The 14,874-nt window shown below is 54.5% G+C and overlaps 5 protein-coding genes across 5 annotated transcripts; 4 read left to right on the forward strand and 1 right to left on the reverse strand.

Annotated features, from left to right (window-relative positions):
• Positions 1–4,538: 4,538 nt before the first annotated feature.
• On the forward strand, positions 4,539–5,081 carry PXMP2 (peroxisomal membrane protein 2; the record flags this gene model as incomplete). The annotated part of the gene is made up of 1 exon (XM_005855417.1): positions 4,539–5,081. One exon carries the CDS (start codon positions 4,539–4,541, stop codon positions 5,079–5,081), a length of 543 nt encoding a protein of 180 aa, XP_005855479.1.
• A 2,203-nt stretch (positions 5,082–7,284) lies between these two features.
• NGA_0131401 (uncharacterized protein) lies at positions 7,285–8,559 on the forward strand (the record flags this gene model as incomplete). Its single annotated transcript, XM_005855422.1, has 4 exons — positions 7,285–7,412; positions 7,760–7,809; positions 7,979–8,149; positions 8,528–8,559. Coding segments are annotated over 4 exons (351 nt in total), but the record flags the coding sequence as incomplete, so codon positions are not given.
• A 299-nt stretch (positions 8,560–8,858) lies between these two features.
• Positions 8,859–11,189, forward strand: NGA_0130510 (carrier protein). The gene is made up of 3 exons (XM_005855413.1): positions 8,859–9,127; positions 9,256–10,165; positions 10,318–11,189. The coding sequence occupies exons 1-3, from the start codon at positions 8,877–8,879 to the stop codon at positions 10,897–10,899; spliced, it is 1,743 nt and encodes a 580-aa protein (XP_005855475.1). The 5' UTR covers positions 8,859–8,876; the 3' UTR covers positions 10,900–11,189.
• Positions 11,190–12,250: 1,061 nt separating this feature from the next.
• On the forward strand, positions 12,251–13,582 carry SERC (phosphoserine aminotransferase; the record flags this gene model as incomplete). Its single annotated transcript, XM_005855414.1, has 1 exon — positions 12,251–13,582. The coding sequence occupies one exon, from the start codon at positions 12,251–12,253 to the stop codon at positions 13,580–13,582; it is 1,332 nt and encodes a 443-aa protein (XP_005855476.1).
• A 557-nt stretch (positions 13,583–14,139) lies between these two features.
• NGA_0131200 (uncharacterized protein) lies at positions 14,140–14,604 on the reverse strand (the record flags this gene model as incomplete). The annotated part of the gene is made up of 1 exon (XM_005855420.1): positions 14,140–14,604. The coding sequence occupies one exon, from the start codon at positions 14,602–14,604 to the stop codon at positions 14,140–14,142; it is 465 nt and encodes a 154-aa protein (XP_005855482.1).
• Between the last annotated feature and the right edge of the window lie 270 nt (positions 14,605–14,874).

The raw sequence follows: 14,874 nt of genomic DNA on the forward strand, positions 1-14,874 counted from the left end.
CAGGAGACGCTCCCAAGTCGTGCGGGTCAAAGGGGGCGGGCAGGACAGTATGGCCGCCGCCAACGTCGGGTCATCAGGACACACGAAAGCGAGCCGGTCTGCATTAAAAGCTTTGTACTCCGTCCTTGTGATGTTAATAGCTGCTTGCATTTTGTTCGCTTTGCCCCACTCTTTCGTGGAGGCTTTTATTGGAAGGACAAGTGGCGAAATTCCCGGTTCCTCTTTTCGCCGCCCGCTTGAAGGCAGCAGTCGTTGTACTGAGTTGGCAGCCTCCTTTGGCAAAGGAGGGCTCTTGCATCTTCCCAAATTCCGACGAGGCCATCAAACAGAAAGATGGGCGCACGCTGCAGAAGGAGAGGAGCGGCCGGACGATGGAAGCGAGGGAGAGAGACGAGCGCGGGAGAGGGAGGGGGAGAACGACACCTGGGAGACCTCTCAAGGGGGGGACGAGGGCCCCCTCCCTTCCACTAGGGGAGGACAGCACGACTCGCTCTTTGCGTCTTCCTCGTCTTTCTTCCCCGCTCCCTCCCTGGACCCTGCCGCTTTATACCCGCCCACCTCCCTCGACGGCGCCCTTCCTTTCGCTTCCCCCCCCCCTGGCGCTCACGGTGCCCAAGCTCACGTGTTGCAGCGCGTCTTGGCGTGGCGACGGAGTGGGCCCTTGTCGGAGGCTCTGGGAGGCATTCCTGAGGAGTTCCTGGGCATTCGCCTGCTGGCCCCGGGGGGCGTGGTCCCGGTGTATGGGATCTACGAGACGCGGGGGCGTGACGAGGAAAGAGACCTCTTGTACGTGAAATGCACCCGGGCATTGGGAGAGCAGGATGTGTCAGAAGGTATGGCGGCATCGCAGGCAGCTCTTCTGGTGGATAGAGCGGCCTTTCTCGCCATGGAGGCGGTCGTGCCGGGCTTGGCCCCTCGGGTGCTTGTGGATGCGGTGGAGGAGGACGGGATGATGGTGCTGGACGGCACGCCTGGGTTCCGGAGCGCGGCGGTCGTTACGGAAGAGGAGACAAGGACGACCATGCCCAGGCTGGTGGGCGGGACGTTGGGGAAGCTCCATGCACTCAGCCTGATGCACGGAGAGGGTCTCACGCCCGGAGGACCGCAGCCGTGGGCGGCCCAAGGGATCCGGGAGAAATGGCGCGAACGCCTCTTGGATCCAGCGGTCAAGACTTTGCAGGGGCTGGAAGGAAGAATGACGGAGTCGGCCCTCGGAAAAGTCCTCCGGGCGGGGTGGAAGAGGGAGGGAGGAGAGGGAGGAGGGGAAGGTGTCTGGTGGGCAGTGGACCGTCTGGGCGGGACCTTGGAGCAGGACCGAGGGGCGCTGGTAGTGGGGGACGTGGGGATGTCCAACGTGTGGGTCCGAACGGGAGGGGAGGGGGAGGGGGAGGGAGGGGGGGCGGGGAAGGTCCAGGTCTGGAGTGTGGGGGGAAGCATGCGGGGACCGGCGGGCCTGGACGTGGGCGGCTGGTGGGCGAATTGGGCGCACCGCATGGCCAGGGGAGGGAAAGAGGGGGAGAGGGAGAGGTGGGAGGAGGCGATGCAGGTGTCCTGGTGGGAGTACGAGCGAGCCTTCATGCGCACTCAGGAAGAGGGGGGGGTCGGGCGGGGCCGGACGCAGGACAAGCTCCGGGAGATATTCAACGATGGAGTGGGATTCATGGGCCTGTGGCTGCTGTCGCTGGGCCTGAACCCGCCTGAAGACGTGCAGTCAGGGCCAGGGGGGGGAGGTAGGGAGGGAGGGAGGGAGGGAGGGCGGACGGGGCGAGTAATGGAGGAGACCGTGGTCCGTGCGGCATGGGCGTGTTTGAGGGACTACGCGGCCTTCGCCAGCCCAAGGGCAGCATGGATGGAGGTGGATGATGAGGAAAGGGGCCTGAAGGCCTCGTCGATAGGGGATGGAGGAGGCAGGGAAGGGAGAAGCACGTGGTGGAGGGGCGAGGGGGAGGCGGTGGAGGAAACGGAGAGGGGAGGGAAGGAAGGGGAAGGGAAGGAGGTACAAGACGGGCGACAAGCAGGAAGCCCCTGGGACTTGAGAGAGGGTGGGATTTCGCGCCATAATTTCCGGCGCGGAGCAGGGCGGTCCCGCGGCCCGTCCCTCGGTGTGGCAGGGAACAACCTCCAGCACGTGCTGGAAGTGATGCGCGGGGCCATGATACCCGGAGATTCCCTCCCCGTCCTGGACCCGGCTACGACGGAGGCGACAGAGGCGGAGCAAGACGTGTACATGCGGGAGGTAGTGTTGCCCGACCCGAGCTGCAAAAGTCGGCGGAAGGACCCGGTTTTGTACGAGAGGGAGGGCGTGAGGGCGTGGCGGGAGGTGGGGTGGGAGGTCAGGAGGGAGGAAGGGGAGGTACGGGAAAAAGAGGACGTGCAGGATAGGTCGATGAGGACGGACGGGGAGCGGAAGGGTTTGGCGACGAAGGAGGGGAAGGGAGGGGAGGTGGAGGGGCAGGACGGGTTGATGTGGATGGCGGCGGCGGGTTTGGCAGCGGCAGGGACGGCCTCTGCGACGGCACGTTTGGGGGAAGACGGGTCCCAGGGACCGAAGGAGGGCGGGAGGGAGGGAGGGCAGGACGCGTTCGGGCACTTGCCTCCGCGCGGGTCGGGCATGGGCTTGGTGGGGGGGCCGGCGGGCGTGGCGCTTCGGTCCGAGAGAGAGATGGAGAGGGACAGGACCCGGGAGGCAGGGAGGGGGGACGGGCGAGACCCGGGACAAGAGGAGGAGGAGGGCTGGGGAGACGGCGAAAAGGCCGCTGAGGAGAGCGCCTGGTACGCGCACGAAAGCGGGATGGACGATCTGGCGGCAGAGGCGGTAGCAGAAGCGGCCTCGGAGGCCCGAGCTCTCTGGAAGGCACATGCCCAGGGCCGAGTGGGGGAGGGCATGGCAGACGCCCCTTTTGTGGACCGGGAACCCGGGCGCTTGTCGGCGTCGACCGTCCCCCAGCTCGAGACGGAACAGTCGTCGACCCCGCGTCCACAGAGCCGCCTGGTCGAGGCCGGGGTGGATGAAGACATGGGGAAGCTCCGACAGGTGCTGGCGGACACGTGGCCTGTTTTCTTCCAGGAGCTCGGGGTGATGGGAACGGAGGGGGGGAGGGGTGTTGTCATGGGGAGAGGGGGGCGGAACGGCGGCGACGGCGAGTCTGAGGGGCGACTCCACCGGGAGGGGTTTAGAAGGGCCTGAGGAGGGAGGAAAAAAGGAGACAAGCGCGGATGTGGACAGAGAGGTGGGGCTCAAGGGATTCGATGCCTTCACCGGGCCTACCTTCACGCCGTTTCCGACCGAGGAATCCTCCGCATCACCCTCCGGACCATTTCCTTCGGCGCCGCGACGCACCAGTTGGACTGAACGGGGCTCCAAGGGGCAAGGACAAGGGGGAGGACAAAGAAAGCCCCGGCGCCGGAAAAAGTAGGAGAAGAATTTGTCCCTGAAGGGTGACATCACGATGCTGATGGAAAGCGAAGGTGGCATGCGCACCAGAGGAAGGAAGGTGTGAAGAAAGGGAAGGAAAAGGGGCGTTTACGGCTTGGGAAAGAAATGTGGCGGAAAAATTGTAAATTAAGCACATAGTCAGAGGAGGATTGTGCAAGACATTTCCAGGAGAATCGGAGCAAACTTTGTAGACATGTACGCATTACCAGTGATTATATGATACCACAGAGAGGAAAGAGAGGATGACGACAATGCCTTCCACTATGAAGCCTAATTTTCCTCGCGTATCAGTTCGAATATTTACAAAGTGATTAAAATATGCATACATCACGCTTGTTACATGCGAAGCAGCTTTTTCGTGCCATGTTCCGGAAGAGATAGGGGTACCCGGCCCTCGTGGTAACCATGAAAGTAGAAATAGATAGGAAAAAGAACGAGAATCATGAGCATCGCCTAAGTCAGCATTTCACTTTTTTTTTAAAAAAAAGGGCATCTCCTGTAGTAAACCGCCAGGGTCAAGCCATACCCAAATCCCAAGGGTGTTTGTCGCACGGCGGAAGTAGTATGTCTCGAGCTAGTGAGAAGATCGGATCTGTCGTCAGTGAGAAGATCGGATCTATCGTGGAACACAACCACGTATGACCTGCGAGCATGCAACGTGGGCTTGAAAAATACCGTGGGCTGGCCTATTGGTTCCCGTGTGCGCGTTTCCATCCCAGAAACATTAGTGTGATCATATGTATTCTACGGTAATCACATTCGAGTATTGCTGAGGACTGATTTCGAGCGTTCATGTTTCGGCAAAAATGTTTTCTTGTCATGCAGTCTCACGCTGGGTCGAACCAAACATCTATTTCGACAGAAAATGACCACACACACGAGAAGAGACGCTCATTTGTTGAGGATGGCGGCCGTCCTTCTTCTACTCTTTGGCGGCAGCCAGGCGTTTTTCACGCCTGCTCGTCAGAGTTTGCGTCCTGTGATTCGACGATCAAGTCGCAGTCGGGGAGCGCTGTCGGCTGTGGACGCGAACGACCTTTTTCAAGGCTACATGGGGCTTATCCACACACACCCTTTGATTACGAAATGTGCAACAAGTGCTATGATTGTACCATTAGGTGATCTCTCGGCTCAAGCAATCGAGACATACAAGGCCAAGCAGACCGGGGCAAAAGGAAACGACGAGGAAGAGGACTTAGGAATCGACTGGAAGCGCGTGCTGCGCTTCCTCATTTTCGGAGCGACACTGCAGCCCATTTGGAACCATTACTACTTCCAGTGGTTCGACCATCTGATTCCCCCGCCCTCCGACCCCATCAGCCTGACGAACGTGCTCAAGGTTGCCCTCGATCAAGGTATCCAAGCCCCGATCTTCACAGTGGTCATTTTCGCCTATTTGGACTTGTTAGAAGGGAAAAACCTGGAGGAAACTAAGGCACAAATCAAGCGGGATTTCTGGCCGTGCATTACAACCAACTGGTGGGTATGGATTCCCATTACTTGCGCGAATTATGCCTTTGTCCCCCCCGACCTCAGGGTCTTGTTCGTGAACGTCGCCTTCCTGGGGTGGTGTGTCTTTTTGTCCCTGCTGGTCAATAAAAAGGATGGAGAGCCTACGTCACAAACAAGGCCATCGGAATCGTAAGATTGCTGTGAGGGATGTATTTTACTTTTTCGTGCAGGGGTGTACAAGTAGAGGTGTTCGTGTGCGTGTCTTGGAATATAACCGAAACAAGCGACCATCAAGGGTCGGCGCGCGCCGCCGAGTGACACATACAAAGGTTGATTTATTCAAATTGTCAGAGTAAGCTTAGCTATGGCGTTGGCAGATGGTGATCCGAAGACGGGGTCACGGTAGCAAAAAAAGAAGAAAAAATCTTGGCGATTGACCTTGACGTCATGTCTAGTTCAGGCGTATTTCTTTCGGTTTGGGGTGTCCGTGCCTGGAGAACATGTTTGAAACTCGGAATGGCTCGGGGAGTGGTGAGTGATGGGAATGGGGATCGATGCATCACAAAATATAGGGGACCAGACGGGCATTGTAGGTCTGGTCAAGCTCGAGGCTAAGCTCGAGAAGCACGCGATCTCCCAGGTAGCACATAGTACGCACTAGTGAAGGCGCTCATGCTCTCCACTTTGGCCTTCGCACACAAGTAAGTCGTTTTTGTAGTCTGCCTTTATTTGCAGTGCGAAGACACGGCCATTCAATCATAGGCGGCTGAGTCATAGCCTTGGGCAAGTCTGTTGACGTGGATAGAGTGTCCTTCACCTCATGCAGGAGGGGCACGGGAATGTGCGCGTCACCGCGCCAATTTTGGTGCTTGTCCTTCAAACAGGCAGAGTCGATAGGTTCACGGTACAAGACGGCCTTCTGTCCAAGGGTCGTTCTATCTAATACAGCAATAGCACTAGCTGGGGCCATGGTGGATCTCCTGAGAAATTCGTGAGGAGGTAGGAGCACCTGTCAAGCGGGATGATGAATGAGGACCACCGATACGAGGAAGACTTCCGATATGAGATATTATCCACCTTTTAATTAAGCAGTTGATGTATGCGTTCGTCCACTTAACAATTTTGGAGCGATTGTATCCCCACATATGGGCCGTTTGCCCTTTCACCGTTGACGGGTGTGCCTCTCGACTGATCGTAATCGCAAACATCAGTTGTCCATCAAGCCATCTAATATTTCGTGAATGACGGTTAAATCCGACAAAATGGAGGAAATAATTTAAGCCATACATGTGGAGGCTTGGAGGACATATGCAACGCGATGTAATTTCCTGGACCTAGCCCTCCGTTGTTTTCCGGCCCACGGACCGAGAACTCGGCGATTTGGCGTCCCGAAGGATCTTCGCTTAAAACCTTTCAGGACGCCGGATCATTGTGTACCAAAACTGGCACAAGCCCTCTCGACGAATTGTTGTGGACATGGAAGCGGTATACGCTCCCTCGACCGAAATCGGCACCAAGCTCCCTCGACGTATCGTTGCGGACCCAAGTCGGCGAGTATCCTCTCACCATACTTTCGCTGGCGATCCGACAGGCTAGATGGGCGAGCAAAAGGGGTCTAGAAGGTTTTGGAGGCCTTTGATTGCGATATGGGCGGTACTCGGTAGTGATAGACAGTTCACAGTTGTTGAAGGCTTTGCTTGAATATTTTTCCTGCATCCATCAATACTCTCCATCATAAACATTCACAACTATGACGATGACCTTCAGCTTGTGCCCACCTTTTATCCAGCAAGGTTTCCTTTATGTCAACAAGAGAAAACAGCATCCGTCCTTCCTCATCATGCCAGCAATTGCATCCAACACATTTGATATATCGCATCACTGGCGCTGCGGCGCAAGCGCGGATTGTTCCCTTGCTGCAGGAGAGGGCTGAAGTGCACTGGTGAGCATCGCGAAGGAGGGAGGTTGGTGCATCGCGAAATGTTTCCTTTATAACCCGAGCAAATCACGAATTCCATCTTTCCCAAAACGAGAAATGACTCAAACGTTTTCGTTCGTTTCGTTTTCGACATCGCAGGATTGCTGGTAGATGTCAAAATGCATGTAATCAGGCTGATCCTCCTGTCCCCCTTGATTTCGTCTGGGAGACCCATGTCGCGCGTCGGGATAAGCCCCTTCATGATTGTGCCCGTGTTCTCAATCGTCTTTCCAACACTGTTATCCTGGAAAATAAGGCATACTTCTCTCACATTCTAGCGCTTGTATCCAGCCAAAATCAGGACATACCCGTTCTGGAGACCGCAGTAGTTCGAGCCATGGATGCCCAAGCCTGGCTTGATGCACGCCGAAGACAATTACGGACAGTACAAAACGCAAATTACACCGTATTTACAGATTGCACCGAGGACGCGGAGGAATGGTGGATTCTTAAGGCCGCTGGCGCTAATGGCGGAGGAGACGTTCATGTATTGCCCCCGGCCTGCACTCATGTCCCCGCGTGTATCGCCTTGCGACCTCTAGACTCGTACGTCGTCCAACGCTACATCACCAGACCTTTATTGCTAGAAAAAAAATATAAATTTCACTATCGGGTCTACGCTTTGTTGCGGATGACAGGGGTGGAGGAGACCGGACGCACGTCTGTGGACAGAGAAGCACGCAGGGCACGCTTCCAGCCTTGGATATATCAGCATGGCTTTATCCTTAGGGCCTCAGAAAGGTACCATCATGCCACAAAATGCGGATCGGCTAACGAGATTGACGCGGCTGCCCATTTAACGAATTTGTCGTTGAACAAGCACTGTCCTGGGTACCCTGGTCAGCTTCCCATCGACCTGGCACGGGCCCCTCGTACCTTTGGGTGCATGAAAGCTCATTGGGCAGCAGTCGTGCGGGCAGCAGCACCTTTTTTGAGGGCACAGGTGCGCCACTGAATCTTGTCAGGCACTTTGAAGCCCCAAAGGGACGCAAAAATGACGGAGACGATAAATCGCATGCACGTGCCTGTCCGTACCCCGTCTTGCACAGCTTTACAAGCTCACTCACTCACTCATTGTGCCACATATCTCACCATTTGACAGGCATCCTCAGGCCATTTTGAGTTGTTTGGCCTGGATTATCTGCCAGTCGAAGCGGCGTGTGCGCCAGAGGACATGATGCACCTCGACAAGTTTGACAGCATGTATCTCATGGAAATTAACCGCCTGCCTGGCCTGCAAAGCTCCCGACAGAATTCTGCCGACGAGGATGAGCTATATGATTGTATGATACGAGAGCTTCTGGACTTGTGCGTGATGCCTTTCTTGTCGGGGACGGGGGCGAAAAACGACCACGAATCGAAGCAAGGTGGATGGAGTGAGGTTGTAATTAAAGACGTTGACGAAAATATGTTCGTAGACTTGGCGAGCCCCGGTGATAAAGAAATCCACCACAACGTCCTTCGATGGGCTATGCATATGCGAGCGTGTCGAAATTCTGTTAAAACAGCCATTTGTGAAAAATGAAGGAAAAGATGGAACATAACCCGGAAGATCGACCATTCTGGTTTCTTCCTGTTGTCGTTTGTCACCAGCGGTAGGATTGGCCTGTGATCACATCTCTTATATAGACACAATACCATCAAAAGTCTCCCAAAAACAGAACAAGCAAAGGTTAAAAACCACGAGATGTGAATAATGATTTTTGAAGATCGGATCGCTAGAAGTGCGTCAGCATCGGAGGCGAGGACGGCCCTTCAAACAACCGGGCCAAGTCAAGTGCAACCCGCGCGAAACCTTGGGTAATATGGGAAGAAACATTCACTGCATTGTTGGTAATGAGTAAATTGTGGACATTCACTATGTTTCTGTGCGACGTGAATAAGTGGACACGAAGAATTTTCCGTGCCCGCTTTCTGACCAACGATGCCTTTCTTGCTTTGCTTCCTTCCACCTTCGCGAATCCTTCTAATTCCACCCCTCCGCAATCGTGGCAAAGGCAAAACAGGGCGATGATGTCGGCCGTATCGCGATGCAAGGGATTTTATCTACTGTTGAGCCTTGCTATACTATGTAATTTATCACACGGGGCTTTGCCCAAGCTACCAGGCACTGCCCTCGTTCAACGCTTCATCAAGGGCAGACAAGCAGACCCCCGAGACCATGGCGCTGATATTGCTTCTTCAGAAGAGGACTTTCACCAAGCCACTGCTCCGGTATTGGCAGAGGATATCGCTGAGGCCATAAAGCCACCACGTCGCCGGTAGGACTTGAATAATGGGTTGAAGGCTGTTTTTTTCCCTCATGACCAGAGCAGCGCTCATCAAGGAAAGCTTGTGTTTCAAAGCTTATCTCCTTTTCGCTCCTCCCCCCCCCCCCCATCCCTCTCAGAAAACGCGACGTGGTGCGTTCCCGGTTCGGTAAGATTCGCGCTGCAGTCTTCCCCATCGAAAACAAGGAATGCCAAAAATTCTTTATGATGAGCGGTATGATGTTTTTCATCATCTACGTCTACACGGTGGTCCGCGATACCAAGGATACCTTGATCGTCTCCACTTGTGGGGCCGAAGCCATCACCTTCCTCAAGGTCTACGGCGTACTGCCGGCCTCCGCCCTCTTCATGATCCTTTACGCCAAGGCCTCCAACGTCTTGGGGAAGAAGGCCCTCTTCTATGCCACTTCGGTCCCTTTTTTCCTCTTTTATGCTGCCTTCTGCACCCTCATTTACCCCAATCGTGCCCATCTCATGCCTCACATCGACGCACAAGCGGGAGGCCTCGGCTTCCTCGTCTCTCTGGTCAAAAACTGGGACTATTCCCTCTTCTACATTGTCTCGGAGCTCTTTGGGAGCGTGGGCGTGTCGGTCCTGTTTTGGCAGCTGGCGAACGAGATCATCAAGGTGCACGAGGCCAAGCGCTTTTATCCGCTATTTGGGCAGCTCGCCAACATCGCCCCGATTGCCGCCGGTCAAACAGTAGTGCTCTCGGCCCATATGACGGACCCTGCTAGCAAGGATCCTTTCTTGAAAAGCATCCAGCTTATCACCGTCTTTATCATGATAAGTGGAGCGGCAATCATGTCTTTGTACCGAGGAATCACAGGTCTGGTGGAGCGGGAGGACGCGGCGGCCTTGGCCGTTGGGGGAGAAACCTCGGCAAGCACCACCGCGGTGGCGAGCAAGAGGAAGAAGAAGCCCAAGATGAGCTTGGCAGAGAGCTTCAAGTTCCTGCTCACGAACAAATACCTTGGATGCATGGCTATTCTGGTAGTGTCGTACGGTCTGGCGATCAACTTTACGGAGGTACGCTTGAGGGGAGGGCGGCCGGGGGTGAGGGGGGGGGGGGGGGCGGCGTTGAGAGTGAGATGGATGAGGGTCCTGTCTCCTCCCCGGGTGCCCACTTCCGTGTGTGTCGTCACTTTTATTCCCTCTTGGTCCTTCTTCCCGTTCCACAGGTTATGTGGAAGAGTCAAGTGAAGCTCCTATACAAGGACAAGCGCAAGTACCAGCAATTCATGGGTAACTACTCGACCATGATGGGGGCTACCACCTTCATCGTCATTTTTTTCGGGTCACAGATCGTGAAACGCTTTGGCATGAAGGTGGGGGCCCTGACCACGCCCGCCATGCTGGGTCTCCTGGCGGCGCCCTTCTTTGGGTACATCGTCTTCGGGGGAATATCCAGTACAGGGGCTTCTTCACCCAAGGCCTTGCAGACGGCTGTGTGGGTGGGTCTAGTGCAAAACATTCTCTCCAAATCGATCAAATACGCCCTGTTTGACCCGACGAAGGAAATGGCGTACATTCCTCTCGGTCAAGAGGAGAAAACCAAGGGCAAGGCGGCCATTGACGTATTGGCAGCCCGCATCGGAAAGAGCGGAGGGGCTCTCTTGCAGCAGGCCATTGTGCTCTTCTTTGGTAATATCATCGATGGGGCTCCAGTGGTGGTGGGTCTCTTCTATATTGTCATCTTTGCCTGGCTGTTTGCGGCAAACAGCCTCGGAAATCAGTTCGAGGAAGTATCGAAGAACAAGTGAGCTTTCAAGTTCGCTTGGGTACGTTGGAGGTGTGGGAATTCGCGTGGGAAAGAGAGACAATGGGAGCTGATGTATCAGAAATTTTATCGTGGAGGCAATAAACACAAAAACCTTTTTGAAAGGAAAGATGTATGCACGAAACGCAGCATCTCAAATTCGTAGGCAAGCGGAAAAGCCTTCGCCACGCGCCGATATACAGAGCTAGGCCTAAAAAATAGTCTGAGTCATACATTGGACTGGCACTAGGAGGTAGTATCGTAAAAAGAAAATAATGAATGATTTTTGCGCAATCACTGTCTTCCTTTTTTCCAAAAATGGATTATGTTGTGTCTCTTGCATTTGGGTCCCATGGAGGATCATAGCACATTAACCAACTATGTGCACAACATTTAAATGTGGGTATGAGTGGAAGAAACTGAGCAAATGTGACATAAACAGATCAGACCTTACCATCCAAGGCTGACATAGGCATGTACAGTAACCCCTTTGTGCGTAATGATAAATTGTATTGCGGGCTCGTAGATGCCTCATCAATGATATGAGCGATCTTAAGGCTTGACGTTGAGACGAGAAACGATGCACATGCCGACAAATAAGGAAAACATCGAGGTACATTTGCCTCTACCATGCCCAGATTTAACCTCCCCACCCGGCGGCTACTGTTGCTTCGTTACCAGCTTCACTCTGTAGTAGTAGAATTTAAAAATCCATCGCAATCTATTACGTCTTCCAGTGAAGTGTGACAACGAGTTGATAGCTTTATGATTTATCATATCCGACACATGAAACGTCGATTTCATGACAGATATTAGCATGTAAGCGAGATGGGCCTATTGACGCAATCTAATTACTCGTAGGACTTTTTGATACTTTAAAGTGCAACATAATTACTTTGCCCTAAAAAGAGGTTGTTGATCCTGTTTCTTAAATTATGATATGAAGCATGTGTCACTCTGACGCAGCAGGAGCACTTGAAATGGATTTTAATCACAAGTGCTTCACCTGTCCCACAGCAGTCTGGAACGAGTAAGGGTACATACACACCAGCCACAAACTTTTTAAAATAAGATATTGGGTGAAGTTTTGCAGTCTATGGAATGCACTGGTACTTGTGACGTGCTTAGTCTCGTTATATGTTTAACAATGTACCAGCACACTCGCGCGTCAGCACCCCTTTTTGAGAAAACTCATGCGTTTCATAATTTTTATTGCTGAATTTGAATGCCAAGAATAAAAATCTATAGATCAGGAAAATGGAAGAGTTCCGTCTTCCTGCCACACCAACAGCTCGAGATTACTGTTCACTTGAGACACAGGGGCACCTTAAGGAGCTTGGTTTACACAACGCCCGATGGTCCTTTCGCACCGACCATTATCAGAGCCATGGATCAAAAACTGGTTCATCACAGCAGCACTATTAATCGCCTTCTTGTATTGTGCTGAGGCTTACGTCCCTGTGGGTCCTCCTGCTATGCCGAAACCATCCAGCCCTCATTTTAGCTCTGGTCCTACCAAAAAGCGTCCGGGCTACGACCTTGCGAAACTTCCCATCGATACTCTGGGTCGTTCACACCGCTCTAGTGAATGCCTGGGACGTATACAACGCGCGTTGGAGCTGACGAGGGACATTTTGGGTATCCCTGGAGAATTTCGACTGGCGTTGTTGCCTGGGGGGGGGGACACAGGGGCTTTCGAAGCCGCGCTGTGGTCTTTGGTGGGCACGAAGGGAGTCCCCGTCCAAGCTTTGGTCTGGGAAGCATTCGGTCAAGGTTGGTACGACGACTTGACGACTCAATTAAAAGTGGAGGAGGTGGAGCTGGTCTCGGCGCCCTATGGAGAGCTCCCGGACTTGTCCCAAGTGAGCGCGGGAGAGAACGACGTCTGTTTTGTTTACAACGGGACCACCAGTGGCGTCTGTCTTCCTGACGATGGAGCACCCTGGATCCCTCCTTCTGGTGCAGGAAAGGGTCGTGGCCTAACTTTGTGCGATGCTACGTCGGCGTGTTTTTGCATGCCGTTGCCCTGGGAAAAATTGGACGTAACCACTTTCTCGTGGCAGAAGGCTTTAGGGGGGGAAGGAGCGCACGGAATACTGGTGCTCTCTCCGCGGGCTCTGGCACGTTTGGAGGAAAACGGTCGTTCTGGGCTTCTGGCCGCAAGAGGGATCCCGAAGCTTCTCCGCCTTGCCCCCGATCCCTCCACCGGCACCGTGCCCGAAGGTCTGTGGACCGGCTCCACGATCAACACGCCTTCCATGCTTTGCGTGGAGGATTACTTGGATGCCCTGCAATGGGCGCAGGAAAAAGGCGGCCTGCCGGCTTTGATTGCCCGGACTCGGGCGAATCTCGAGGCGGTGGAGGCATTCGTGGCGAAGAAGCCCTGGCTCTCTTTCTTGGCCTCGAATCCTCGCATCCGATCATCCACGAGCATATGCTTGAGGATAGAGGGATTGGAGGAGGCAGGAAGCACTGCAAGGGGAGGAGGCTCACAGGTAAGACACAGACTGAAGGAGATGGCTGCGTTGATGGAGAGGGAGGGCGTCGCGTACGACATCGCCTCCTACCGTGAAGCACCCCCCGGACTGCGGATATGGGGGGGACCGACCGTCGAGACGGAAGATATCCGAAGATTGTTGCCATGGATCGAATGGGCATACGACCGTGTAAAAACAACTAGCGGCTGAGCCGTGTCAAAAGAGAGCAGGGCGGTTTGGATGGGGAGAGCACCGCTTCAAGAAACTATGGATGGTCAAGCGACCAAAACATACTTCTCGATGATATTTTTATGTCGCCCGTTATTTTTTCCTTAATTTTTTTAATTAACTCTTACGCGACGCTAAGTGTGTCAAACCTCCCGGTCGACTTTAAATCGAGACAGCCATTACGCGCGAAGTTGGACCCCGAGGGTCGCTTCCTATGCAATTTAAAATTTGTTACGGCCTCACATACCACACCAACAAAATATTACACTCTCCGCCTCCTTCTACCTACCACGACTGCCTTTCACATTGCGCGAAAGGATAGGAGGACAGAGTGGTCCCTGGCTGGTTCTCACGGCCTACCCCTGTCGGTATCAGCTCCTTCAAGAAAGAGGCTTACCGGAGGTTTCATGCTATCTACATATGTCTACGCTCTTGCCGCCCTAAAGAATATCATCAGACTATACAAAAATGCGACCAGGCTATCCTTACGCCCCACACACAGTGGACGTGAAGATCCCGATGCACCCCCCCTCCCCCTCTTACACGAACTCATCCTCTCTGTGCACAGACACTGCCCTCTGTTGCTCCTGCTCGGGGTGGTGTTCTGCATGGTCTCGTAGTTGGCCGTCTTCAGTTTCCAGGTCAGAGACATTCGACGCGAGCGGCATGAAAATCACAGGCTCCATGTCGTCACCCGCGGCACGGGCACTCGGCGCCTGCATCGTCTCACTGTCCACCACGGCCAACGTCTTGGAGGAGGCTTCCTCTACCGCCACGTCTCCTATCGCCTCCGCTTTCTCCGCGTCCGCGTTGGCCGCCTCCCGCGACAAAATCGTCACCCACAAGATCTCCACCAGGTCTACCCACAGCAACCGGTTCTCCACGGGAATGACGCCGTAGGTGACCACATGCGCCAACGGCCAGAGCTTCAGACCGGAGGTGATGAGCGAGAAGGAGGTAGATTTGACCGTGTTCACGATCTCGCCCAGCGCCTCCCGTTTCATGGCCCCCCAGGAGGAAGATGTAGCACCCGTTCCAGATCGGGGACCACACGAGCTGGTCCACGGTGATTTTCGGGAAGGTCGTCCACCATCCTTCCCAGCCCAGCCACCCGAAAAAATCCTCCGACACTCCGTACCACCAGTGAGAGAGGGGCCCGTGCCCGACGAAGCCCGCGATACCGGAACGAGCCACGCGGCCGCGGTCGATTTCCCCCAACGTCTTGCCCTCGTAGAGCTGGGCGACCCCATCCCCCAGGGTGTAGACGGAGCCGC

This window comes from Nannochloropsis gaditana (assembly GCF_000240725.1).
Source record: "Nannochloropsis gaditana CCMP526 unplaced genomic scaffold scaffold201, whole genome shotgun sequence".
NCBI lineage: Eukaryota > Eustigmatophyceae > Eustigmatales > Monodopsidaceae > Microchloropsis > Microchloropsis gaditana.